This window comes from Talaromyces rugulosus, chromosome III (assembly GCF_013368755.1).
Source record: "Talaromyces rugulosus chromosome III, complete sequence".
NCBI lineage: Eukaryota > Fungi > Ascomycota > Eurotiomycetes > Eurotiales > Trichocomaceae > Talaromyces > Talaromyces rugulosus.
In genome coordinates, this window is record NC_049563.1 from 4,292,295 (window position 1) to 4,318,531 (window position 26,237).

Here is a 26,237-nt window from a genome sequence, read left to right on the forward strand (position 1 = left end):
CTCATCATAGTCACATGCAACCATTACTTTCGAGCGACCCGCATAAGGAAGATGTGGATTAAATTACCACCAGGCAGCCCATAAAAAAAAAAAAAAAAAAGGCGCGAACTGGGGTTGTAGTGACATTCTGCAGACCAAGGTGCATCACTGCATCCACCCGTCATCGCCGGAAACGGGTGCCGCCCGTAGCCGCCAACCAGAACGAGGAAACTATAACGTATACGGCTAATGAAAATAATAAGCTGATGTATACTTATTCTTCATAGGTTTTTTTGGATTATGTATTTATATTTATACTAAATTATCCACATACATTTTCACACGAGCTGTAATGAACCTGTCACTCATCCCATTGCCCGCAGTCAAAATGTTTATAGCCAACCCCGAAACCTGCAAATGCCACGCAAACGCTAGGAGTATGATCGTAAAAATTATAATAAAAACACCGCCAGCAAAATATCAAAACAATATGGCTAAAGTCATCTACCATAGGCCTGCGCCTTCGTCTTCGTATGGATTGTCTTCCACTGCGGTGAAATAGTCGTTAATATCCTCGGCACCATCCGATGTATCTTCTTCAGTCGGGAACAGAGCAGAATCCAACGCATCTGTTGCTGGCTCAGCTGCCAAGTCCTCCGTATCATCGATATCCAGCGGCCAGTCAAAATCCGCCGCGTTGTCTCCAAACAAGAAATGGCCAAAGACGAGCACCGAGTTGTAAATTTCTTTGCCGGTGGGCACGATGTTCTCCGGAGGAAGGAGAAATCCGTACATGCCATTGTCGCGCAACTTGATCTGGTATGCGTATTTTGCATGAAGTTGATGGTAAAACCAATCCAATGCGCTGCCCCCTGTACTTTCCACATCGGCGATACGATGCTTGTGTGGTTTGTCCGAGACGGCAACTCCTTCACAAGCCGATCGAACTTTGTAAAATTCTCTATTCGTCATTCGAATCGCCTTGGCAAGGCCAAATGCAAGCTCTTCTAGATTTTCCAGAGTCGGCGGGACTGTTGAGCAAGAGTACGAGTACGGATATAGGATCTGCTGCGAGTAAGAGTGGAGATCGAGGAAGCCGACAAAGTCGATATTTCCGCTCTGTGTTTGGTTGTATGCCCACTCAGCGACCGATTTGGTCTCAACGCTCTCGAAAGCTTCTTTGCCTGCGTAGCTTTCTGAACAAGGATTTGCCCGGGTTCCCTCGCCATCCCACTCATAACCCCAGGACCGGTCGAGGTCGATTCCTGGACAAAAGTGTAGCCCGGTCTGCTGTCTATTTTTGCGCCATAAGCGATCCATTTCCCAGGTATAGATGTACCCATCAGGGTTGATGGTCGGGACCAGAACCCAATCGAACTCTTCCAATATCGCAGTGATTGGAGCCGATTTTCCATATTCCGTCATAAGCCTGAAAGCGATATAGGTCACAGTAGATGTGCTGATCCATTCGCGAGCATGTGATCCCCCAACAATAAACACTGTTTTCCGCGGTTGTCCACCCTCCGAATCCAATGGGCGAACGCCGAGTCGAAAGGCAGGGATATCGCGTCCCTCGAAAGTCACACCTACGTTAATGACCTCCACGTGAGACGGAAACATGGACGCCATAAGGCGCATCCAAGGCAGTATAACTGAAAAAGGCTGGTAGTCGTTAAAAAATAGATCCGGAGTGCTTGACGATCGGAAAAGAGGGCCGCGGTTGAGTTGTTGGATCTGGTTGCGGGATGGGTAAGAGGCATAAATCAAAGCCGGAAGATCGTCGATGAGCATTGTATGCGCTTTTTGAAGTGACTTTGGCAGTAAGCCCAGTAATGATGGTATCTTAGCAAGGATTCTCGTGTTAGCGCGCCATTTGTATTCTAGGAGGAAAATGCAGCACATACGACCTCTTTTGCTAGGCGGATGTCCACAAACTCGTCAGTGGAATCCCAAACATCTAGGAAGAGAATATCGACTGCGTCGGACAGGGCTTCGACTTGGTCGGATTGTTCAAGCTTGAAGCGAAGAACGACATCACTGCTGTATCGGCTCCAGGCCTTGGGCTGTGGAAGCCGCGATCCGGGCTTGTTGCATGTCTGCTTCTCTTTCGAAATGCCCCAGATGCTCTCAATGACTGAATCTCGCAGTCTGGTCCAAGGCCGTCGAGAAGTGCGTGACTGGTGGACAAACTGGAATTGCTCTGGCAACGGTTCTGAAGGCGCTGGGGTGGTGATATCAGTGCCAGCGGGCACGGCAGTCGCTGGGCCGGCCAGCAAGAGCACGGCGCACAAGACGGCCAATATAAAATGCAGGCGATCCATGCTGCAGTATCGTCAGGACGGGCAGTGTCAAGATGCCATGAGGACTTGTACCAATGATGCTACCAGAGACGTGACTGAGAGCGGTTATCAGGCGGCGAAGTGGGAGTCGAGCCAAAGAGGCGCTAGTCCGGGTTGGGACTAGGGTTTACGGAGGCTGCCACTGTGCCACATCTAGTAATCTACTTTACCCGTAAATATCTATTTCGTCTGAACTCCTACTACCCTACTTCGTCTGAACTTACAAAAATCTGAAATAGGGAGTCAAAAAGTAAATAAATTGTTAATGGCAAAAAAAAGAGACCTCTCACCTCTGGTGGGGATCGAACCCACAATTTCCAGCTTAGAAGGCTGGCACGTTAACCATTACGTTACAGAGGCCCTCATCAAAATTGCCGCTGCGCTTTTTTAATCTTAACTCGATCTGACCTCACATTGTATTACTAATTCTAAGAAAATGCAACTAATTTCCCCCCTCATACCTTCTTTTCCTGCCTGAGGTTAGTTTGAACCGTCGCATCCTCTCATCTGTATAACCCCCTTCCCTAAAGAACTCCAGGTTTTTTGGGACGTGCTTGAGTGATTTGTCGATATGCAGATACCTTTTGGGGGTTTCTGCAATTTCTTCTCTTGTTGCCCCGTCGAACCAGTCCACAAAACTATTTGCTTTATAGAGAGCATACTCCCCATCAGTGGATGAATATATGACCATTGGTTCATTTGATTCCTTTTTTGGCTGGAAAGTTACTTTAAACGCAAGGCGTCCAGCAGGATCATCAGCCATTGCTTTCTTAGCCCAGAAATGTGGATGCCTCGTGCCTTCCGCAGCTACTTCTGCCTGAACCAATATGTCATGGTCCCACCCAGGGCCATTTCCTAGGAATAGGTCGATATTGCGAGATAGATGGACTTGCTTTCTTGAACCTTTACAAAACGTGCCTTCCAAGACCATTCTGCGACCCTGAATTTCACGTGCGGACTGTACTGATCCGTATAGTGGAGATTCCTCCCCGGGAGTAAGGTTCTCCCGAGTAAGGAGGTTTGCGGTTTCTCGTCCCAGGGGCATGTCGGAATTGTCTATGACATCTTGCCCCGTCACAAGTACCTCCTCGATAATCTCTGCTACATCTGGCACGTAATCTGGATCTGTATGTGCTTGGGTATCCATACCGGTTGGGCCTTTGATCGCCTGCAATAGCCGGGTCACTGCGTTCATCTCATCTGGCCTTTTCATTCTTGGTCTTTGGCTCTTCTTGATGCCGTGCTCTCCGACAGTCCCTCGGTACTGTGCCGGACATCTTGGAAGGGCATGTAACAGGATGATACAGGAGTGAATCAGCGAGTCCCCTATTTTTTCAAGCTCGTTGATATGCTGCGGCTCAGTAAAACCTTTCCGATACAGCCAATGCCTGACTTTTGGATCTATGTTGTCTCCGGTCATTCTAACAGCCCCATTTCTCTCCTTTTCGTATAACTCAAGTAGGAGATTTACCATCCCGCAATTTTGGCTGAAATATGCCGAGATTCCAGATGTTTGGGTTACGAGAGCAGCAAATCGAAAGAGGTCCGTAATCATTGAAGATTCAGAAAAATTATTTGTCGCTAGACTGCTTAATGGTGCTGGGCAATAAATATAAATGCGTTTGATTGAGTTCGTTTCGATCTCAATATACGCATTGAATATGCCACCCTGCAGCTCTAACTTGATTTCTGTGAGGTGTTGTCCTTGAATGACTCGGTGCGCATTCTCACCACACAAGAGAATAACCCTTAATGAGCTGTTGGAAATAAGAAAGGAGTTAACACTTCTGACCTCCTCTAGATCTTGAAGTGTTTGAGAGCGGATCGAAAGTCCTGTCGATTGAATCGAGGGCTCCTTGAAATCGAATGCCCAAATGAGACAGTTTGTGTCGTTAAACCCCGACTCTCTGATCCCCCATGGAGGATGTATGTGTCTACTTTGGTCGGTAGAATTATCCGGTTTTATCCAGATTTCATCTAACATAATTCCAACACGGGCCGTTTCAGGGCAGCCAACTGGTAGGACGAGATTTGGTACGTCGCCAAGCTTGTCACGTACATGAGACGTGAAGAGTCCCCAGAAATCAGGACCAGAAGCCTGGTGCGGAACACCAGTAGTCAAATCTATGACTATATTGTTCTCTGGCGTTCCGTCCTGGGCTATTGCGTCCCTCAATGCTGAGTGACACGTCTCAACAGACAAGCTTGGCCTGTTTGTGAGAGCATACTGAGTTGGTTCTCTCATACTCTCACGAACCGACGGCCATTCTTGAACATCTTGGTCTGGGGAGTTTTGCAACTCGCAGTTGAATTGATGCCTTACTGATGAAGATAGCTTCATTGACTGGAGCAGTGGAGGCACAATATTGAGACCAAGTGTCGGATGCTCCTCTTGGTTTATCCCAGAATAACGTCTCAAGGTATTGAATGGAAGGGATTGAAAGATCCGGCACATAAACATCTCTGGGGATGTTATTGTAAACTGTAACAACACCTTCGTTCATTCCCAAATAGCTTTTCAGCTTCCAAAGCAGTAAGAAGTTTGCACTTCGGTGACCTTGGCCTTTCCACACCACATAATAATGCAGTGTGTGGTGCTTTCCTTGCTTCACGGCATTCATGTGGTCCACAAGGCGTCGAGGCCAGTTTGTTGACTGACCTACATACGGCCTTAGGTAGTCTTTGTTTCGTTCTTCCGTGATGAAATCCAAGTAGCCACCAGAGGCTTGGACATGTTCTGCCAGATGTGGAAGTTGTTGCCGCTGGATTTCAGCTAATCTGTGATTTTTTATTAGTACTTGTTTAATATATGCTCTAAGTGTTGAGCATACCTTTCAGCCGTGATTGCCTTTCCTTCTAACATCTTAATTTCGTCACAAATGCACTCCAAAAGCACCTCCGTGACCCCTTCAACACCACCTGAAGCCTCAATGATATTTGCATATGGCATTCCGCTCAATTCAGCTTGAGACTGTCGTAAAATATGTTGAATTAAACCCGTCATGGTCTGTTTGAGATTAGGAACGACCACTGGGGCTGAAACCTGGTATGACTTTTTGTAAATTGTCAGTATAATAGCCATATGATGGAATATGAAATAATTACCTGTGTCCCTGTCTCCGTTTGCACTGGCATATTTGGCGCTGCGGATAGAGTTTGGGTAAGTCGGGTCGGTAAATTCGTGCGAGGTGCTCTTGAGTTGTTCGTTTTTTGCTGACGTTTTCGAGAGGATTCAGGCCCTTGAGGAGGGGAAGGATGAGAGGTCTCAGGTTCTTGAGCCTCTTGATGAAGGGGAGGACGAGAGATCCGAGCATGGACTTGTGCCAATTCTTCTCGCGCTTGATTAAAACTTTCATTATTGCTAAGACTATGCAATTTCGACAGTGTCTCGTTTGTAAGAAGAGGCATCCATTTCGTTTCCAGCGATAAGAAAACTTGAACATCCTGTGGCTGCAAAAGATGCGGTATCCTGCCTAACTCTTTTCGCAGGATGGACCACAGGACACGGATCTTCAGAAAATTGTAGGAACTGGGATTTCGCAAGGACAGTAATTTTTTGAAAGTTTCCCGCCTTCGTAAGAATACTTCCCGTGGTGGTCGTGGTGGAAACTTTCCCAAGGACTGTCTTTGCTTCTCTCTCCGGGTTGATGAGAACAGATCCCATGGTGGGCGAGATGGGATAACATCCTCGTCGTCGGTTTCCCAAGTGGATTCCTCTTCCTCTTCCTCTTGATCTTGACCAAGTCCTTTCTTAGACGAAACGCGCTCATTGAACTCGGTGAGAAATTCTTGGTGCAGGTATGTGTTCTGGGCCAAGAGATCTCCCAGGATGGCTTGGGCGGATGGACTGGCGTCGTCTTCAGACATGCGGTTTACCTGCTGCTCCTGATCGGTGTCGCCCTGCTGAGAAATGGAGTCAGTATTGTGGTGCTTTCAGTACCAGTTTTCAGGCGTTTTGGATGCTTGAGCAGTGTCTTACCACATTTTCGTTTTCAGAGCGCTCCATGTTCATTCTGGGCAATTGCCTTTGGTGAAAAAGCAAGGAATGATGAAAAGAGATAAACTGAGAAGAGCGTTGGGAAGTGAGGGAGTAAGAGATGTGATGCGATGCTGGTCGATTGACTTCGATGAAATAACAAGGAAATATGAGAAGTGATAAATCGAGAAGAGCGTGGGAATTAAGCGGTGAAATAGTGGCTGGTGGGCGGCCTCCCACGGGAAATTTGAGGAATTCTCCATATGCTGAAGTAAAGGAAAAAAAAACGTATTCACACTTCTATGTACATTGACGTAAACGGCAATAAGGAGTCAGGGCCTAATCTTAAAATACGAGATCCTCCAGCATCGACCGACCATATATTGACATCCTTTGGTGCAGTTGTTAATAGGTTATGGGGCCCGGTGAATATCTCATAAAGGAATCAGAAGAAGAGACTGTTACACACTGCAAACGGTGATGGTCGGAACTGCGATGCCGCGACGCCTAAAGATAGCGATTCACTAGAAAGTTGGTCCGGTAAAAGAAAAGAACAAAGAGTCTTTCCACCTAGATATGAGACAGTTTAATTTGATACCTTACCGTCAGAGAGCGCCCAGAGTTCTCAGCCTTCCAGTCTCAGGTGTGGATATAAACCATACTAGTGGATTGACTGCCCAAGAGACCGAAGGTCTTTTGGTGCAGCTGTTAATAGAATAATACCTCAGTTTGCTACTGATTGGAGAGGTTTATCAGGAGCAGGTGTTTAAAGTATGTATGTTAAAAGTCTTCAGGTACTCAGGAGTAGATCGAGTACGTAGTCCAATGCAAGATCCATGATGGGGCTAGTCCGAATTTGGATTAGACCCACGTGGTAATAACCAACTAAAAATAAACCAGGCCCAATCGGTCAAACCCAAAAAATGAGCGATGAGGAATAATCAACGGAAAAAGGAGATCTCCTGTCATGAAAAAAACCTGTATTATGGTTCTAAAAAAAGAAAAATCCAGGAGCCTCCCTGTAAATATTTCCATCACGGCCAGGTAGTCCCTTACGGAGCTCAAATTATTTTAGTGTGCCCAGCGATATCGATATCGATTTGGGCTTTTTCCGTTTGACGCTGCAGTCAGTTGTGGATTCTTTGACCAGCTGTTCAAACAGCTCGGGGTTCCATTTGGAGAATGCTCCGATTCTCTTCACCGGGGAAGGACAAAAAAATTCCGTGGTTCCATTTTTGGTGCCGTGCCGACATACGCCAATTGATGCCTCAGGGCAAACGTCGGTCACGTGGAAGCGAACAAAGAAAATGCATCCTGCAATTATCCTTCGTCAAGTTGTCAATCCTGGACTGTCCACACCGAGAAGGATTTAACTTCTGATTCTTGCTGTCAAACTTGGTCTCAAGATATCTCCATGTTTTCTGTTAGCGGCTGCACCAAAAGACCTCTGGTCTCTAGGGCCAGTCAATCTATGGTCCATATCCAGGCGGTTGATTTACCCAACTTGAATATTTCAAGTCAATTCATCTCGTGCACCGTTCACTCGCAGGCCTCCAACCAACGCCCAACCCTTCCATAACCAACCTCTCCCTCTCCTCCCACGTCTCCCCTCCAGACTCCAAATCAACAACTGCTCCTCCACTGGTCCTCTGTCTGACTCCACTCGAGTCAAACTTCCATCCATGCGCCTTTTTCGCATACCGCCGTAAATCCCGCTCAAACGTGGTGTCACCGGACCAGCCCAGCACGGCGCAGCCGACGGTGCGCCATGGCGAGATGATAATATCGACGCGGTGATGTGGGTTGGGATTGCTGCGCCGGCGTGTTTGTTCGTTTTCCCCTGTCGATAAACGAGGGCTGTTTGTCAAGGATTCCTCCTCTGCAAAGTTTGGGTCTCGCCATACTACAAGTGCCTTGTCGAGGCTATCGAAATGGTGCGCGCCGGGATCACCGCGAAACGGTAGTGTTTGCTGCTCGCGGTTGGATGTTGTCATATGCAGAGCCAAAGTGTGCGTGATCCAGCCCTCGGTCTCGAGACTACCGACAATATCCAAGACGAGATTTTTGGTGACGTGGTCATCGCGATGGCTGAGCACGAGGTCGATATCCCCCGAGATTTCCTTGCCGCGGCGATATCCGCCTACAACGATGCATTCAATACCCTGGCCGTCATAGTCACAGCCTGGTCGAACTTGATGGGCGTGCCTACGGATAGTCTTTGCGATGTGATCGACCTCGACCCGGGGGATGCCAGCGGCGAACTCGTCGTAGAATTTCAATCCAATCTGTTGAACCCGGGACAGTCTGTCCCATCCATGCTCAATCACATCGTCAAGATCGCGCCACTGACGTTGATAGTAAAATTCTCGCGCGGTTTTGGGGCCGACGCCCCAGATTTTGTAGAACTGGTGTATAATGCTGATCACCGGGTCCCTTTCCAACACCTCGGCTGCCTGGAGTATACCATTTGCGCTGTTTTTGTACTCGACGAACAAGTTAGCAATCTTAGTGTCGCAGCCGGGCAAGCTCGAGACCTCGGCAGGACTGCGAATTTCATATGGATAAGCGGCCAACGCGGCAATAGATGTGCTATAGGCACGCACCCCAATCTCATCCAGAGTGAGTTCACGCACCCGCCGGATTTTGACCAACTGATTAATAAAATTTTCATTAGGTGGGTGCAAGGGAGCGGATCGTTTGCATGCATACAACACCCCGGTTTTCACCCAGTCTGGAGCTGGCGGTATAGGTATGGTTTGGTCATGCTCTGAGGTTGTCTGCCGGTATAAAGAAGGTGGATGATGTGCCTGCTGGCTGAGCTGAGATGATGATTCCGCGTGTTTTGTTCGTCTCGAGCTGAATTTTGAGGCGCTGCCGTATGGAGAAGCTGGTGGTGGTTGGGACGCAGCATCTCCGATTGCCCGCATGATGATACTTTGCGAGTCATGAGTAGTGGAGGTTTTCATCTGCGTTTGTGGTAGCTTCTGTGAGGCTTCCGACGGGGCAATGATTTTGCCATGATATACAGTGAACTCATCCAGTGGCAGAGCGTTTCTGGCTTTGATAGACTGGGCAACCCATTCCAGCTTGAGGACTTTGATATGATCATCCTGTACTATGCTGGGGCTCTCCATCTCTTTGGAAATGGCTTCTCGGCGATCATCACTCGGTTTCACTTTTCCCGCCGGCCTTGAAGGCCCTTTGTCGAGGTCGTCAGACCCTTCCGACTCCGTGCTCAAGTCAGCCGCATCCTGGTTCTTTTCTCTCTCATCTGAAGGACGCAACTCCAGCCTCCTTTTCTTCACCGGCGGCTCCTCTTCACCTTTTCTTGTTTCCGTGGCTTTTTGTTGTTGTTCATCAATCAAGACCCCCTCGGTCCAAACACCCCTCGCCCTCAACTCCAACGCTGCCCGTTTCCGTTGCAAGATCGTGCCAACAACAATTCTCGCTTCTGAAATATCATATGTCAGAGTGGCCGCGTGTTTGACGAGTTCGTCCTCAATACCATGAAGCTCTTCCAGATCGAGACGTGTCGGAAGAACGAAAATCGGCGGGTGGGTTTCAAATAGAGGCGCGGCCGCTTCCTCTTGAATAATAGGCGAGGATGTTGGTGCTCTGGCGGGTGATATTGCCATTGATAGTATAGATTACCTTTGATGGTTTTTAAAGATATACATGATATATATATAGAGAGATAGATGGTCAGAATATACAACAGATCTGGATGGGGCCGGATCCATCAATCGAGAAATGTCAAATCGGATGTCGTCGAACGTTATCTATACATAGTCGCGGAAATAGCGTGGCGATCTGAATCTGTAATGAACCATCTGTGTATATATAAACACTGCCCTATCCTTGACAGTTATAGAGTAGTTAACTGGCTGGTTGGCTCAACTATTGTATTCGATGTTGTCGATTAATTGACGAGTGTTGATGTCGACGGAAAATCCAATGCTACGTCATTGATCCCCTCCGTGGCCAACCAATCAGGCTGGCCCGAGGCATCACATACCAACTACATAATACTTCCAGCAAAAAAAAGAAGAAAAAACCAAGTATATATATTGTTTTTCAACACTCGCTACAATGCTAAAGAGGCTAATAAATACAAACGAGAACAATCAAGAATAAAAAGAATAAAAAGAACTCTCAAAAATTACAAGATTTCCCTGCGCCAACCCTCCACCAATTCATGGCACACCGGAAAAACAAAAGTCATGGATTAAGTCGATAAAAAAAAAAAAATAAGATAACAGAGAGCATGAGTGGGGGGAGAAGGGGAAATAAAAGGGAACAGGCTTTTATTGCAGTGGTCGTGAGCTGCCCATCTCACCATAGCGGCCACGGCTTTTGGTCGTATCGTACGCATTCACGATTCTCATTTGTTGTCCACCTTCATCAGCCTGGCTGAATGCGTAGCCACGCTGTTTGCGCATACGTTGCACTTGGCGGACCTTGCGGATGGCCTTTTGGAACTGTTCCATTCGCGGTCGGTAGTCTTGGACATTGTACTTTTGGATCTCCTGTACGTGGTGGTACGACTGAGGGTAGTACATGCGCTTCACATACTTCCACGAAAAGTCGCGGAGTAGGCAAACGGCAGGTAGCAATAACGCCATCAGGTAGAACTGGGGTATCGAGAACACGACGGGGATAATACCGTAGTATTCTTCTGAAAACCCGAGAGCGGGTGCGGCGTAACCATACGCGGGAAGGAAGATGAACCACAGCAGAAGAGAGCCAGGAATGGCCATGACGTGGTACTTGGTCCAAATATTGGTGATGAGAGATGCCTTGCCAAGCACCGTTACAAGAACGGCAGTGTACATGGAAGTACCCCAAACCCAATGTCCTGTAACCATGCCGTTCTGCTCTTTGAGGTCGTTATAGAAAACCCCCTCGCCGATGATATAAGCAAGGAGGGAGTGGTAAAAGCCATTGAGAATCCAAGACCAGAAGCTTGATATCTTGAAAAACTCTCCCTTCTGCCCGAGTTTGTAGAGCTGTGGATACCGATCCAACAACCTAGCCGAAATGAACTGATCCACGATACCGAGAACAAACGGAGGGAACACGGTGAAGATGACATTGTAGAAGGACAAGGTCCATGATTCGTAAATGACCTCTCCAGAAAAGGCATTTTGGAAGGCGTACTGTGATTTGTATGTTAGTATTCGGGGTTTACACAGCATCAGACCATACTACTCACCCAGAATTGTGTCATGTTCAACGCAATGTTTTTGTAGAAAGAGAACAGAATGACTCGACTGATACGATGGTATGCCCACGAACCATGAACAAGGAGCAGTTTACGCAAGAAACGGAACTGAGCAATGGACACGTCGGCGGCTCGCGCAGCTTGGAGACCTTCGACACCACTGATACCAACTCCTACATGAGCTGCCTGGATCATGGATACATCGTTGGCACCATCCCCAATAGCAAGAAGAAGGGATTTTAGATGACGCTTGACAAGCTTGACGACGAGGGCTTTTTGAAGAGGCGAAACACGGCTGGAACGAGTTAGAAAAATAGAACCGAATGAGGCAATGCCTTTTACTTACCAGCAAACAACTGCTTTGCACGAAATGGCCAAATCTAAGAAAAGCTTCTCCATATCCTTCTCCAAAGCAAAGGTCAATGATTTTCCATCGATGACGAGTGCAAGTTGCTCGACTTCGCCTCCAGACGCAAGTTGGCTCTGGACTGCTTGAAGTTTCTTCGAGAGGTCCTCTTTCGTAGCAGCTGCATTTTCTTGGTTCACGATGAGCAATGTCATGTCTTCCGAAATAAGCTTGCAGGACATTCCAATGTTGATTGCGGTCTCTTGTCGGTCACCAGTCAACACCCAAACCTTGATACCAGCTTGCTGCAGGGTGTGGATCGTTTCAGGAACACCATCTTGCAGCCTGTCTTCAATAGCTGTTGCACCGAGAAGAAAGAAATCTTTTTCGATGAGTTCAGACGCTTTGTCCAGTTCATCCTGCCGGTTACCGCCGACAGTGGTGGCTGCATTTTCGTGGATCTGGATCCATTGTTGGTATTCGTCCTCTGGGACTTCGCGCATCGCCAAACACAGCGTCCGCAATCCGTCAGAAGCGTACTCTTCCAAATGCTGCAAAGTTGCCTCGACGCTTGGGTTGTCCGGGTGCAAGCGTTCTAAGATCACCGTATCGGCACCCTTGCAGTAAACCCTGACTTTGCCATCTGGGCATCGGTAGATCGTCGACATTCGTTTTCTCGTCGAGTTGAATTCACACACTGCCAACAGTTCATATTCGTACTCTTGTCCATCCACCACAATCTGCACAGCCCGAGGCTTTCGATTTGTGAATTGGTATCCAAGCTCGACAGCCCCTTCTACTAGCGCCCCCTCATCGGGAGATGCGGCTTGATACTTGATCTCGCCAGGTTTATCGTCTCGCCTCTCAGGAATGACGGTATGGCAAGTTGCAAGCAGAGTAAGAAAGTGGTGGATAGCTGACTGCGTCGGGTGAGACTTTAGGTTTTCTTGCATTTGCTTGTAGTCGTAAATGCCACCTTCCTCGCCCTCTAACGCCCTCCGGTCCTCTGGAATCTCGCCTGCATATTGAATACCACCGATCGAGCACTGTTTGAACTCCATCATATTGCAGGTCAAGGTGCCCGTTTTGTCGGAAAAGATGTATTCAATCTGGCCAAGTTCTTCAACGAGAGACGACGTGCGGCATGTAGCTGGCGTGTCAGTTTTGTCATAGTACATATCCAGATCGGAGTTGATTAGGAAAGCCTGGAAGTATTTGACAATTTCAATCGTGACGAACAGTGAAATGGGAACCAAGTTGGAGAACAGAACCCAATTGGTGGCGATGTCCATGAAGAATTGCTTCACAACTTGGTAGTTGCCGTAATCCAAGTAGGCCAGTTTGTTACCCCAAGTTTTACGAATAATCAAGTCACCCACCGAAGTAATCACACTAAGGCCTATAAGGATTGCAACCAGCATCAAAATTTGCAGGTTCACAGCATGCTCGACCGCAGTTCGCTTGATAGGGGTAGCCGTGGCATTTCGCATTAGTTTCGTCTCGTGACCAGTGAAGACAACAATTCCGTGAATCCAAGGCGTGTTGCGGAGCGTTGCGCCACGAAGAAGTAGCTGTTCCGGCGTTATCGGAAGTTCCTTTTCACCTCCTCCAGCGTGCATTGTCAAGGTGGCCTCGTAGGTGTAGAGGCTGCTGTTAGGTTGTTCGGACTTCATTCGCCCACTCAACCTACTCATGTCACTGGGGTTAACCAAATGAGATGTTTCCGGAATAGCCTGCTTGATTTTGAGATTCGTTTCTCCGTCTAAATTGGCGGTTTCGATATAGCACAGACCCTCGGGTTCGGAACTAGCCAACAGCACGAGATCCGCCGGGAAAGGTTCCTCGGAATGGACACGAACAATATCACCCACAGAGACATCAAGCCATTTTTGTTCTTGAAATTGAGATCCCTTGAGAATTGATGTTTTGGCCGTATTGAGTGAATTATCCGAACTCCGTCGTTTGTAATCTTCAACCAACTCCTTGATAGCCGAAACCAACAAGACAATACCGAGTGGGACAATGGTGGTGTATCTATTAGTGGGGGTAACGTTAGGAATTTGTTGCAAAGCGGCGGTGAATAAGAAGAACAAGTTGGCGTATTTGGAAAACTGTTCGTAGAGGAATTTGGGAAGAAACGTGACGACGTTGTATTTGGCGGTCGAAATGTGGTTGTCGACAAATTTCTGAGTGGAATTGGCAGGCGCATTGTTGAGCATGATATTCCGCGGGCCCAACGTTGCTGGATCGACTTTCTTTCTGCCGAACTTGAAGCTCGAAGGCGTGAAGCCTTTCTTTTTGGTCGTTCGGGAACCGGCATCTCCTTCAGACCTTGTATTCCTAGCGCCAGCCTCTGTCAGTGGCAAGTCCATCTCTGAGTACTCCGAGCCCATGCCGAGCATGTTCTTTGCTTTGCCCATTAGCCCGCCGCCGAGACCCAGAATACTATTCCGTTGGTGCTGTTGACGAACGTGGCCCGACGAGATGTTGTCGTCGTCTAGGTCGTTGTAATAGCCATGCGTGTGCTCATCTTCGTAGTCGTCCACATCCGAGTATCGTTGGAAATTGTCCAAGCCAGAAGACTGCGAGTACGTGCGGTGTGCTGGGGCGCCGGCCAGGTACGGATCGCTTTCTGAGGGACCGAGATGCATTCTCGAGCCCGGATGCGCATTTCCAGCGGCGGCCGCATTTCGAGCTCGGGCGCCGACAAAATCATCGTACGAGACGGACGGTCGAGGCTGCTCGGAATCATCGATGTTGTATTGCTCCAGCAGTCGGTCGTCGTTCACTGGCGGGCGCTGGCCGGTGTTGTAAACGGACGGATGGTGGTTGTTGTTGTTTTCCTCGAGGCCGAGTAGGTCGTCATCGCGGCCAGCGCCTCCTCCTTCTCCAGGAGGCCTTCCGCTGGCCATCGTCGTCTTGTGAGAGGACGAACAGCCTCCGGGGATGTTGTAGGCGGGGGGGAAAAGGGTCAGAGGAACCCCTGAAGCATTGGCCGAAAAGCGAGGTGTTTACGCGACAGGCGGTATGCTGAAGGGAGGGCGAGTTGGCCGGGACGCAGGCACGAAGCGAACGAGAGGTGGCAGCACACAGGCCGGGGTGGTTGATGCAAGATGCTGGACGATGGAGAATTTTCGGAGTCAAGCAGCAGCTCTGTCTCGACACTTGGAGACTCGCAGCTCACCAAGATGGTTAGTTGGGGACTGGTTCTGCCACTAAGGCCGGCGCCTGGAGACGGTGTCTTGCCCACGCAGCCAATCACCCGCTGCAGGGAGCGCAGGCGGGCCTCAGCCACTGTGTCCGTGTCACTACGTATTAATTATTCTAATTTACACTTTTAAAATGCAGAATACCGCTGCCTGGCAGGATCAGCATTGGACACTCGATGGTTTATTTTAAATATTCATGTTGCTTACGATGCGCTCTTCTGTACGCTCTACTATGCGCCCACTCGCTGTGTGGTATACTTGCTATTTTCGGCCGTTATATACATTCAAATGATAGCGCATTCAGGGCTGCTTCCAGTACAGCGCGGAATACTTTACACGAGTATGCATTTTGCCTCGTGCTTTCACAGCTCAGTCACTGTCCTCTCGTCCCTGGCTGCACGAAAAAAAAAATCCAATCATGGGCGTGGAATGGAGGGGCGATGCATGTTGGTGAAACCGCTCCAAAACAGGACAAGGCCGGTGGCTGTGTATACTGACCGTGTTGAACACCCGATGTGCCACGCTGGTCCTAGTGTTATGCAATCTATGCACGCCTGATACGTAGTTTTTACGATGCACGAGTTTCATCTCATCCTTCTCTGTCATTCTCAGCACTGGCTTCCACCGCGCGGTTCTGTTTTGCGCGTCTGGCCAAATCAACCTCGAGTGTTTTGCTGATAACCCCGTTGATCTCCCGCACTTTCTGCAATGCGAGACCCGTCTTGTTGATCACTTCGATGGCATTGACGGGGCTTCCTGCAGACTTGTAGACCGCACATGTTTCACCCGCGTTGTTCAGGGCTATAATCAGGTCCCCCTCGGATGCTTGCTCCTCTTTGCGTGTCGCGTCCAATATGAGGATTTTCCCTTCGTGGAATGTTTGGAATGTGATTGCCAGCGGCTTGTGCGTAATGTTGAGTGGCACCGGCACCCGCTCGTCCAGACTGAATACCGTAACCTGTCCCTCTTTGACTTCGATATCCGGACGACGGAAATGCTGCAAGCCCGTCATGATGCCAATGCAGGCACTGTCTATAAGATTTCCATCGAATTCCGTCACATGTACGTCGGCTCGGATATGCCAGCAGCTCTTTCCTTTCAAAATGCACAAAGACTCTGTATCTAGCGCGTTGGAGTGACGAATAACACGGTCAAGTACCCGCGATACATACGTCTCGAGTTCGGTTTGGCTGTCCATCAATTAGCAGACTGATGAAACGTATCGTAAAATCTAGTCATACCGTAAATTCTCCCAAGCTGGAGACCCCATTGTTGTAAGCTCTAAAGCGATCAGAAAGAGGCCGTCCGCCTGGCGGTCATCGCGGGGTTTCGAGACTTCGGCAGATATTCGCACAACCAGGCTGTTAAGGGGAAATTTTTAGTGTCAAGAATTTCAAGAAGAAGAAAAGAGATGAAGGACCAACCTTGTTTGCCCAAGCCTGACTTTGACGTGCCCATATTCCTCGCCAAACGATATCGATAGAGGGCGAAACGAATTGGTGTCTCTCCCGTCTAGACGGACATTTTGGAGCAGAGCCTCGAGGATAAAGTCGCGTTCTGCGACTGACAGCGCCGTCTCTTTCGACATTGCTTCAAATGACCGTCGGAGTAAGTCAATCGAGGTTAACTTCAAGGTAAAAACTTCATGCAACTTCATTCAAGCTTCCGCCAAAAAAAGAAACCTTTTGGCGGCAGATCAATGACGCTCCTTGCTTGGTGGCCAATCATCCGAAGGCGGTCAACCACCCACCTCTTCTCTTGCCCGCGCAGAACTTCGACATTTGAACGACTTCACAAACGAAACATTCATTTCACCCGCGTTTCAAGATGACTACAGGTATGTTTTTAAATGTCAATTTGTATTCTTGTGTACTTCCACTAACGACTTGCAGCACATCGCCCCACGTTTGATCCCGTACGTCAAAAGAGTCAACCGAACCCAAAACGCATGTCGCGACTGACCAAAGCAATGAATAGGCCCAAGGCAAAGAGGCCCTGCGTGGCCCAGCCTACCACCAACGCCTTCTCCCTGCTTACATGCACCTCAAAGTTCGGTACGGACATGAATATCTCATCTCAAAAATGCCAGGCAACTAACGGATTACCAGTCAACCCGGCCAGGGCGGCGATGCAGATGGACCACGGGATATGAGAGCCGAGCTTTTGGCCGCCGAAGCCGCACACTTTGCAAAGACCAAGGGCGGCGTCCAGGACGAATCGCCTGTCGAGCCTACTGCCTCCAACCGTAAACGGGAGCTCGAAGACAATGTGCAAGAGAACCTCGACGAAGAAGACATGGAAGCAAAACGGCGGCGGGTTTTGGAAGAGACGCGCGATATAGATGCAGATTCGGTGGGATCGGACAGTGAAAGTAGCGAAGAAGAGAGGTTCGTTACTTTTTTTGCTGGGAAACTGTCTTGACAAAACTGACACCACATCTAGTGATGACGAAGAGGACGAAGCTGCGGAGCTGATGCGAGAACTCGAGAAGATCAAAAAGGAGAGACAAGAACAGAAAGAGAAAGAGGTATGTTTTACCTATTGCTAGTTTGTGGGGGTATCTTCTCATGAGAATATAATTATAGGAACTCGCGCGTCAAGCCGAAGAACAAGAGCAACGGGAATACGACATTGCCCGCGGAAACCCATTACTGAACGCTCAGGACTTTAACATGAAACGCCGATGGGACGACGACGTTGTCTTCAAGAACCAGGCCCGCGGTACCGAAGGCAAACAGAATCCGGAATTCGTCAACGTTAGTCTCTACCGGTCCTGCACAAAAGTCCTTGCTAATGAAATTATAGGATCTCTTGCGGTCCGACTTTCACAGACGATTTATGGTATGTTTAACCCTTTTTGGGGGGGGGGGGGTAAATTCTAAGCTAATCTTGGTATAGTCAAAATACGTGCGATAGTCCATATCAGCGCAGCGTTATTTGCAGTGGAGTTTGGCGTCTTTACTATTTTTCACGCAGTAAATTATACGGACATAGACACTTTGTACCGCGTCTCTTATTGGAACCATGATATTTAAAGCGTTTTTTAATAAAAATAAATATTTAACATACAGTACCATGAGCTTGATATCAAATACCCACCGCCCTACATACCGCCTTATCTTTGTGCCGGCAATAACGACCCACCTCTCTCTCCTTCAACTGTAGCTCTATAGACTTGAATCGCTTTTGTATCACACATCCTATATCGCATACTCGGAACAATGGATTCCCAAGCGACAAGCAAAGCTCTACACAGTATGTCCCCATAACAAACGGAATCCCTCTCTCTGTGTTTGTATGAATAAAAAAAAAGCTAATCAATCCTGACCCGACAAAGACCGCATCAACACCAATGTCACGCAATTACTGCAACGATTCGAGAACATAATTGCGCCTGCCAAGGTACATCTCTTTTTTATAGACAGCAGAACCCGGAAGACAACAGGATATCTAACTGGGGATACCAGGTTGAAACGCCAGATAACACATACACTGCCGTCGGAACGTACAATCTCAATGTGGAAGCTACAGCTCTGGTGAGCACACACCCCCCATCACCTCTATAACAAATATTTACCCAGTCTAATGAAAAAGAAAACAGACCCGCGCCGCAGAAGACATGCTCTCCCTCACACGCCTCATGAAAGAAGTCTGGCTCTTCGAAAAACTCAACACGGTCGGCGAGGACGAGCACGAGACAAGGCGAAACAAAAAACTTGACGAGGATGCGAGCGCTGTGCAAGAGGCAGTAGAGGAGGAGCTTGCGAGGGGGTCGAATGGGAGGACAAAGTGATATATATATATTCATACATTCACATCACCTTTTATTTTTGTGGTTTTTGGCAAAGGCGTTGGTGGGTTATATATGGCACTTGAGTTTGGTGAGGCGTTTTATGGGTTGTACATACAATGTCAATACGAGTTAGAGCGATATTGAGTTATATGGGTCATATATCTATAGACTGAGTGACATCAATCGATGGTAGATGAAGCGCTGTATAAAATTGTAGGGACCTTTATCTTATCAGTATCAAGTAATCAACCCCGCGGCCGAACGTGTCTCTCTCTCAACTCATAACAAACAGTCTTTTGAAAAGTCAACAAGGCATAAGTTATTTCAACTTGACAAGTGCTCAATAATAGAAACACCACAATACTCAAAAATCACCCAGCTCATCAGGCCCGCCCCACGATATAACCAAGTAACGCGTGCGCGTGTTGATTCAGAGCGTGACCGCGTTTCTCAACGAAAAGTTTCCCGCAAGCAGAAAAACAGCAACAAGGCCACCCGAAAGAAACTGGAATATCTCTTTGACTTCATCTCGAAAAGGGTACACACACATACACACACACATACACAAAAGAAAGATTCTCAGGATCAAAGAAATGTCTCAACCCTCCACACCAATGCCATCCCTACGCAATCCGCTCACGCTCATCGTCGCGACAACCCCAGTCACATCTACTCAAACAGGGACGACAAAAAGAACCCTTCTCGGCATCGGCAAGAATGGCACCTTACCCTGGCCACGCATCAAATCCGACATGAACTTTTTCGCGCGCGTGACGACACGGAGTCCAGAAACAAAACTCAACGCGATGATCATGGGTCGAAAGACGTATTATTCAGTACCAAAATCTCTGAGACCGCTCAAGGATCGATTAAACGTGGTGGTTACGCGAGATGCCACGGGGAGCGTCAAGGATGAAGTTGAAAAGGATGTTGCGCGACAGAAAGAGAAAGATGCCGAGAAGGGAGGAGACAAAAAACTACCTCAACGCGATGCGCTTGTCTCGGGCGGACTGGAGGATGCGCTTACTGCGCTTGCACAGAGATCTACTGGCGATGATGTTGAGAATGTCTTTGTGATTGGCGGTGGCGAGATATATGCTTCTTCTCTACGGCTTTCTGGTGCGTTTGGAGCAGGATTGAGGATTCTAATGACTCGAGTAGTCAAGAAACAGATTGCCTCTGGCGAAAAAGATGATGGGGAGTTTGATTGTGATACGTTTTTCCCGCTTTCGGATGACGATTTGAATGATGCTGAGAAATGGCGAGAGGCTAGTGCTGCAGAAGTCTCGCGCTGGGTTGGAGAGGAGGTTTCTCCGGACTGGACTGATGATGGCGATGTTTCTATCAAGGTGGTTGGATATGAGAGGTTATCTTGATAAAATGTCTATGGTATATACGGTATAAAGAATATATGTGCATTCAAATTGCCGAAAGGTCTAGTGGATGTAAATAAACACTCGCAGCCAACCACAAAAATCAAACAGTGAAAAGGTACAACTTATATATGCAAAAATGCCAAATGTTCAAAACTAGCCCAACGCCTTCGCTAAATGTGTAAATAGCAATATGAGTCCAAAAATCTGTTTAAATCTTCTCTAATTCTCTCATATGCTTGACGAATTGTTTCTTGTGAACCAGGCCTTGGAATTTACCATTGCCGATAACACAGATATATCGAAGTCCCAGTTTGACAAAACATTGGTAGACTAAATCCAAAGGAGAATGGAGATCGAGGGCCACAGGAGACTGGACAATTTCGTCAGCATTGCTATTTATATCGTCTGAGGACAAGGCATAAAACTTACCGGGTCAATGTAGATGGTAAAATCATGTACAACAGTGGTATCGTATGGGTGTTCACTGCCGTTAACGGTCCAGTTCGGGTCATGAGACATGAGACAGAATTCCGAGTCCTCGTCATCGAGCTTGTCCAATGCAAACTCGAGGTCAGTAATCGGGATCAAGCCGACCAAAACAGTGTCCCGCACTATCGGCAGCGCGCTATCGAGCTCGCCAGCCATCAGGAGATAATCAAGCTTTCCACGCAAATCGCTAGCCTTCACGAGAGGGGACTGGGATATATCGATCATCCGGTGCCGCCCTGTGGATCGACTAAGATCACCCAATGTCTGATCGCTTACTGGGTGACCCTTGTTGTCAAGGAACGGGTAGTCGTTCATATCCGTCAGTAAATCCTGGAGAATAAAGTTAAATATCGTTTTTACTCGTCATAAGAATCATCACTCACATAAATGCTGCGGGGTTCGATAGCATCCGCGGTCCACTTGGCACAGAGAATGGCAATAGAGAATGGAAGAACGTGGTTCAAGCTGCCAGTCAACTCAAAACAGATAACTGCGAGAGTGATGGACAGTCGAGTAACACCGCACATGGTTGCTCCTGCTGCCACCATCGCATATACACCTGGAGTGACGCAAGACTCTGTTCCTGGGACCGCAGGGCAATCGGCAAAGATAAAGAAATCCGGAAAAGTAACCGCAAAATACTGAGTCAGATGGCCGACAATCCGTCCCATAAGACCTCCTACTACCATGGAAGGCACGTAAACACCGGCAGGGACTTTTAAGCCAAATGTAATCGTTGTCAGTAGACTCTTGACCACAAATGCCCATAGCAAGTAAGCCACGACACCCAAAATCTCGTCCTTGTCGGGGCAGAGACCTGTTTTCGTCAACCCAGTAGGGTCACACGGCGCCGTGAGTTCTTCGAGAAGCTCGGCCACTCCCACTTTGGTGTAGCGGTTCCAAAAGCTGATTATCCCTGTCACGAAAGCAACGAGAGCGACTTCAAGCATTGGCCATTGTTTGATAGCAGGTATCCGACGAAACGATCTTGCCCACCTGCCGGTTGCTTTGATGAACAGTGCGCCAATCACGCCGCCCAGGACCCCCAAGAGAATGAAGAGGCCCATCTCAAATATCTCCCAGTCAGAGACATATCGCACTTCAAATGGCACAACTTTTCCTGTGCCATAAGGGTTGAGAAATTTCAGTGACAAAGTGGCGGCCTTGGAATTACATTAGTTACATAGTCATCAAAATATGGCGCAGGGAAACTCACAATGCAGCAGAAGAAAGTCCTAAAGAGAGTTTTTGGGGGGAAGTAGTAGCTGTCTAGCTGTTAATAAATGTAGAATAAAAGCGCCTAGCATCAGGATATTTACCTGACTTCTTCCAGTCCAAAAAGAACACCACCAATAGGAGCTCCAAAAGCCACAGCCACGCCGCTGGCCGCCGAAGCGCCCAAGACCTCACGTCGTTTGGCGTCGTTGGTCCGATATTTGGTAAACATACGGCTGCAAATGTTACCAACGCATGTGGCAATGTGCACATAAGGGCCTTCCTTTCCCAAACTCATGCCAGAAGAGACCGACATGATTAAAGCAAGGGTTTTGAATATGAGTGTGTTCAGTCCAAGGTAGCCGTGCAACACAAAACCACTCAGAATAACCTTCACCTCAGCCACACCACTTCCGGCCGCCGAGTAGTAAACCGTAGACGGGTTACTTCGCAGTTTCGTGTAGTACCCACTGGGACTGGCAGGGCCCGGTTCGTTTTCGGCGCCTAGGTTCTCATCCAATGTCGACAGGGAGATGGTTGAAGGGACGACAGTCTTTGTGAACATGGTTAAGCCGCACGCGACCATGGCCATCAGGACGGCCCAGAGGACGTATAAGGCGAAATCGACTTTCTCATTGTCGACAGCGGACAGTCCGAGTATTTGGGACCAAGACCTCCACTGGTCACAGTATGGCTCGCCCGAACAGCAACCCCTCCGGCTAGCCAGCCAGGAAGCGGTGCAGAACCCATCCTTGACATCAAAGATGCTCCTCTCGGCCACGTCGACAAAGTAGGCGATGGCAGCAGTTATACAGCCGATCAAAGCTACCAATATCCAACCCTGAGCTCCGTCAAACAGCGAGAGGACTCGACCGCGGAAATCTTGCCGGCTTCTGAGACGCCGCAGTCGGATGCCGTCTTTGATGCTATCATGAACCCAATCGATAGAGGTAAATTGATCGTACCACAGACGTTCATCTAGGAACGACGAGGCCATCATCGAAGAATCTTTATTCGGATTGCTGACATCGCTTTCTTGGTTGTTCAACCTGGGCCCAAAACGAGCGGCCTGCGAGCCCACGCGGCTGTGATAACGAGACCGACGGAGAGTGTTTGTGGTATTGTATCTAAAGAACGTCTTTGGCCTCGAGGTTCCGTAAGCCACCCTCTCGGCGTCCCCGCCCAACAGGCTGTCTGTCTCTTGTGCCTCTGTCTGTGCCTGTGCCATGTGCCGCCGGAAAGTAGGCGAAACGGGGGCTGTTATCGGCGCCGGGTACTCGTGGTAATCGTAGTCGTCGTCGTCGTCGTCATTGTCATCGTGCGAAGCCGACGAGAAGGCGTGGACGGAACGAGCCATTTCGTCGCAGATGTGGAAGTTCTATCTCTACTGCAAAACCCGTAAGCTGGTATTCTAGTCTATATAGTCCGGTGAGGACCCCCGAGTCAGTTGCCGGGGGTCGCATGACCCGTCAATCTCCAAACTAGACCATGTTCACGGGGAGAGAATAAGGGGGCCCCGGAACAGTCGCCCGATCAACTGGACTGCCAAATTCCAGCAAGGCGAAAGATGCAACTCACGTATTGCTGGTATAGTCGTGCCTCAGTCTCGCCGGGCGGGCGATTCGGTTGCTTTGTCGAAACTCGAGAGGGGTAACACCGTAACTAAACCGATGCAAGGTCCTGCGACATGCAAGCTATGCGGGCCCCGGAAGTTGGAGGATATACAAAGTCCCTACATAAGCCGGGGTGGGATCAAAGACGGATGCATCAAACAAGTACGTAGTATGTATGTAGGTATAGAAATATGTACGATGGAGGCAGAGAGCCAAGATATGCAGGGATAACAATGATGACTGGAGGAGAGATCGTCGAGCACGTTAGTACTTGGTAGTCACATGCGTGTGGAGCAGGGGTCACGGGTGGAGCCTTGTCACCTTGTGGGTTGTTGACGTTGGCAGGAGCCGGATCGTTTTTTCCCCCCAAGTCTTCTGTCTCGCTCTGACTCAAGCATTATTGTTCAGCTCGACGATATCAGATGCTCGGCAGAGATGAATGAATAGTTTGCGAATAATGCGCTCATCGATCTCCGGTGTCACGTGATTCGGCTGGAAACGGAGAAAGAATAATAAACAATCGTTGCTAATGGTTGCTAACGAGCGACATAGGTGGGGTTTACGTAGGAAAAGAAGATTATCTAGAGGTTTGAATTTGTTTCCATCTTGGAAGGCTGCTATAGCGACCTGGTGCTTGTTTTCATGGAAGCTATGCTTCGTGCCAGTTACGAGGCAGTCAACTATCAATATAGAACCGGACGTCGCTCAAAGCTTGAAGTACCCCGGTTGTAGAACTTGAAAGACACCATCTGGATCGTACTCCTTTGCGGCATTGTGCAATTTGGCAACGTTTGTCTCTCCATAACCTCGAATAGGATCTTGGAACTGACTTGCATAATTCATGTAGATATACCGATGATTGAGTCCCAGCTCCTGAGCACGCAAGGTGGATTCGGCCAGCCACTTAGAATATGCTTCAAATACGATATCATCATCAGCTGCATCTCTCCACATGGCACTCAAGGCAACAAGCATGAGTGGCTCTTTCTCGTGTTCTAATCCCAGTGAATTGCCATTTTTATCGCCCATGTGTTCCATCATAGATGTGGTAATGATCTGAAATGTCAAGACCGGTATGACACCAGCCACTTTATCTTTTATGGGATCCAAAATTTGTACCCAGAGGTCACTGATCCCCTGTGCGAGTCTGAGATCCAGATGAAATGTTGCAGTCCAGTAGCTTTGACGCAGTCCATTAGGGTTCGAGACACTGTGATCTTCAATAACGTTGACTATGGTTTTTGTTGATTTTGTCACCTGGATAGGCTCTTCGATTTTGAAAAAAGCATCAAACACTGTTGGATGCACTTCTTCATCCGCTATTGGCTCAGCGTAGTCCAGCTCGCTCACGCAAATAAAATTGCTCCCTTTCTGAAGGTAAACGATGCTGAAAAGCATTGTAGCACTGGGATCCCGTCCTCTCTCTCCAAAGTTCACAAAAGCCTCGATAAGACTGTTGTTGCGAGCACCAGCATGAACTACCTTTCCTATCCACATTAGGCCTCTATCGTGAGGATAGGTATGCAATTCAAAATTGGTCACTATGCCAAAATTGTTACCCCCGCCTCGAAGCGCATGATACAAAGCTTTGTGAGAAGTTGGAGTAGCTATGATTATGTCTCCTGAAGCTGTAACAACTTCATAGCTTGCAACATTATCGCATGCCCATCCATGCCTGTTACTGAAGAAGGAGATACCCCCTCCGAGCGATAAGCCACCAACGCCGACGTCCGCTATACGCCCGCCAACGACGGTCAGGTTTTGATTTTCTAATTGGCGATAAACATCTCCCCATCCGTTTCCTGGGCCAACAGATACTGTTGCCCGCTCTTTGTTGACTGTGATATCGTTTATTGCGACTAAATCGATGGTGAGACCACCTTCCAAATTCGACGCGCCAGAAAACGCTGCGTGGCCGCCTGATTTGACAGCAAAAGGGCAATTGGATCTTCGTGCAAGTATTACAGCGGATGCAACATCATGCGAGCTCTCGGGAAGAAAAATGCACGCCGGCAGTGTCTGAGACTGCTGAAGCGACCAGAAGCGTGACAACTCGTTTTCATACAATCTCTCATCAGAGAATGTAACTTGGGAACCGAAATCTTCTCGTAACGCACTACACTTCAATGATGCTTAGTCTAGTATACACATGGGATACTTCTCATTAACTAGAAGTATTAAGGAAAGAGGGATAGAAATATGCGTTGAAGGGAAATTGATTGCTTACAGCGCTCAAACAACCTGTAACCAACTGCGGCTCTGATTGTAGTTCAAACTTATTCACATCAGTACCTAATGGCGTTTGTTTTAATGCATCTGATCCACAAAATGCACCTGCGAATATAACTGCTTTCAGTGTCTTGAAGAACCTCATTTTCGGTATTGTGGTTATTTCCCAAATTGAAGCGCTTCTGTTCGCCCTTATTTGTGGATAAGTTTAGATTTTCTAGTTCGCCTTCAATTTGATGTTTGCTTGGACGACTAGAATTGGACCTGTTGGCGACGAGTCTCCAAATGCGTCCAAATCAATACCATGTCAGGACTACGCCGTCCGTAAACAGAGCTAGAACATACCAATGCTCTACGTCAGAGTGCCCCGTGGGTCACGATCGTAGTAAGTGAATCAAATGAGATCTAGCAAGGAGAGATCAAAATGGAAACCATCGGAACAACCAGCTATT

The 26,237-nt window shown here is 48.2% G+C and overlaps 7 protein-coding genes and 1 non-coding gene across 8 annotated transcripts; 2 read left to right on the forward strand and 6 right to left on the reverse strand.

Annotated features, from left to right (window-relative positions):
• Positions 1-483: 483 nt before the first annotated feature.
• Positions 484-6,330, reverse strand: TRUGW13939_06267 (uncharacterized protein; the record flags this gene model as incomplete). Its single annotated transcript, XM_035489421.1, has 7 exons — positions 484-1,821; positions 1,884-2,301; positions 2,900-4,601; positions 4,642-5,096; positions 5,150-5,370; positions 5,424-6,221; positions 6,298-6,330. 7 exons carry the CDS (start codon positions 6,328-6,330, stop codon positions 484-486), a joined length of 4,965 nt encoding a protein of 1,654 aa, XP_035345314.1.
• On the reverse strand, positions 2,606-2,678 carry TRUGW13939_06268. Its single transcript has one exon. It is a non-coding gene; the product is annotated as a tRNA-Arg (tRNA).
• A 1,487-nt stretch (positions 6,331-7,817) lies between the features above and the next one.
• TRUGW13939_06269 (uncharacterized protein) lies at positions 7,818-14,773 on the reverse strand (the record flags this gene model as incomplete). The annotated part of the gene is made up of 4 exons (XM_035489422.1): positions 7,818-9,907; positions 10,631-11,450; positions 11,507-11,810; positions 11,862-14,773. The coding sequence occupies 4 exons, from the start codon at positions 14,771-14,773 to the stop codon at positions 7,818-7,820; spliced, it is 6,126 nt and encodes a 2,041-aa protein (XP_035345315.1).
• An 886-nt stretch (positions 14,774-15,659) lies between these two features.
• Positions 15,660-16,658, reverse strand: TRUGW13939_06270 (uncharacterized protein; the record flags this gene model as incomplete). Its single annotated transcript, XM_035489423.1, has 3 exons — positions 15,660-16,260; positions 16,312-16,431; positions 16,495-16,658. 3 exons carry the CDS (start codon positions 16,656-16,658, stop codon positions 15,660-15,662), a joined length of 885 nt encoding a protein of 294 aa, XP_035345316.1.
• Positions 16,659-16,897: 239 nt separating this feature from the next.
• Positions 16,898-18,863, forward strand: TRUGW13939_06271 (uncharacterized protein; the record flags this gene model as incomplete). Its single annotated transcript, XM_035489424.1, has 12 exons — positions 16,898-16,907; positions 16,963-16,985; positions 17,048-17,124; positions 17,179-17,457; positions 17,513-17,597; positions 17,656-17,826; positions 17,876-17,911; positions 17,969-17,977; positions 18,236-18,365; positions 18,408-18,472; positions 18,538-18,606; positions 18,672-18,863. The coding sequence occupies 12 exons, from the start codon at positions 16,898-16,900 to the stop codon at positions 18,861-18,863; spliced, it is 1,146 nt and encodes a 381-aa protein (XP_035345317.1).
• Positions 18,864-19,456: 593 nt separating this feature from the next.
• TRUGW13939_06272 (uncharacterized protein) lies at positions 19,457-20,239 on the forward strand (the record flags this gene model as incomplete). The annotated part of the gene is made up of 1 exon (XM_035489425.1): positions 19,457-20,239. One exon carries the CDS (start codon positions 19,457-19,459, stop codon positions 20,237-20,239), a length of 783 nt encoding a protein of 260 aa, XP_035345318.1.
• Positions 20,240-20,447: 208 nt separating this feature from the next.
• Positions 20,448-23,300, reverse strand: TRUGW13939_06273 (uncharacterized protein; the record flags this gene model as incomplete). Its single annotated transcript, XM_035489426.1, has 5 exons — positions 20,448-20,609; positions 20,669-21,058; positions 21,112-21,891; positions 21,945-21,993; positions 22,048-23,300. 5 exons carry the CDS (start codon positions 23,298-23,300, stop codon positions 20,448-20,450), a joined length of 2,634 nt encoding a protein of 877 aa, XP_035345319.1.
• A 961-nt stretch (positions 23,301-24,261) lies between these two features.
• On the reverse strand, positions 24,262-25,930 carry TRUGW13939_06274 (uncharacterized protein; the record flags this gene model as incomplete). The annotated part of the gene is made up of 2 exons (XM_035489427.1): positions 24,262-25,677; positions 25,784-25,930. The coding sequence occupies 2 exons, from the start codon at positions 25,928-25,930 to the stop codon at positions 24,262-24,264; spliced, it is 1,563 nt and encodes a 520-aa protein (XP_035345320.1).
• Positions 25,931-26,237: the final 307 nt, after the last annotated feature.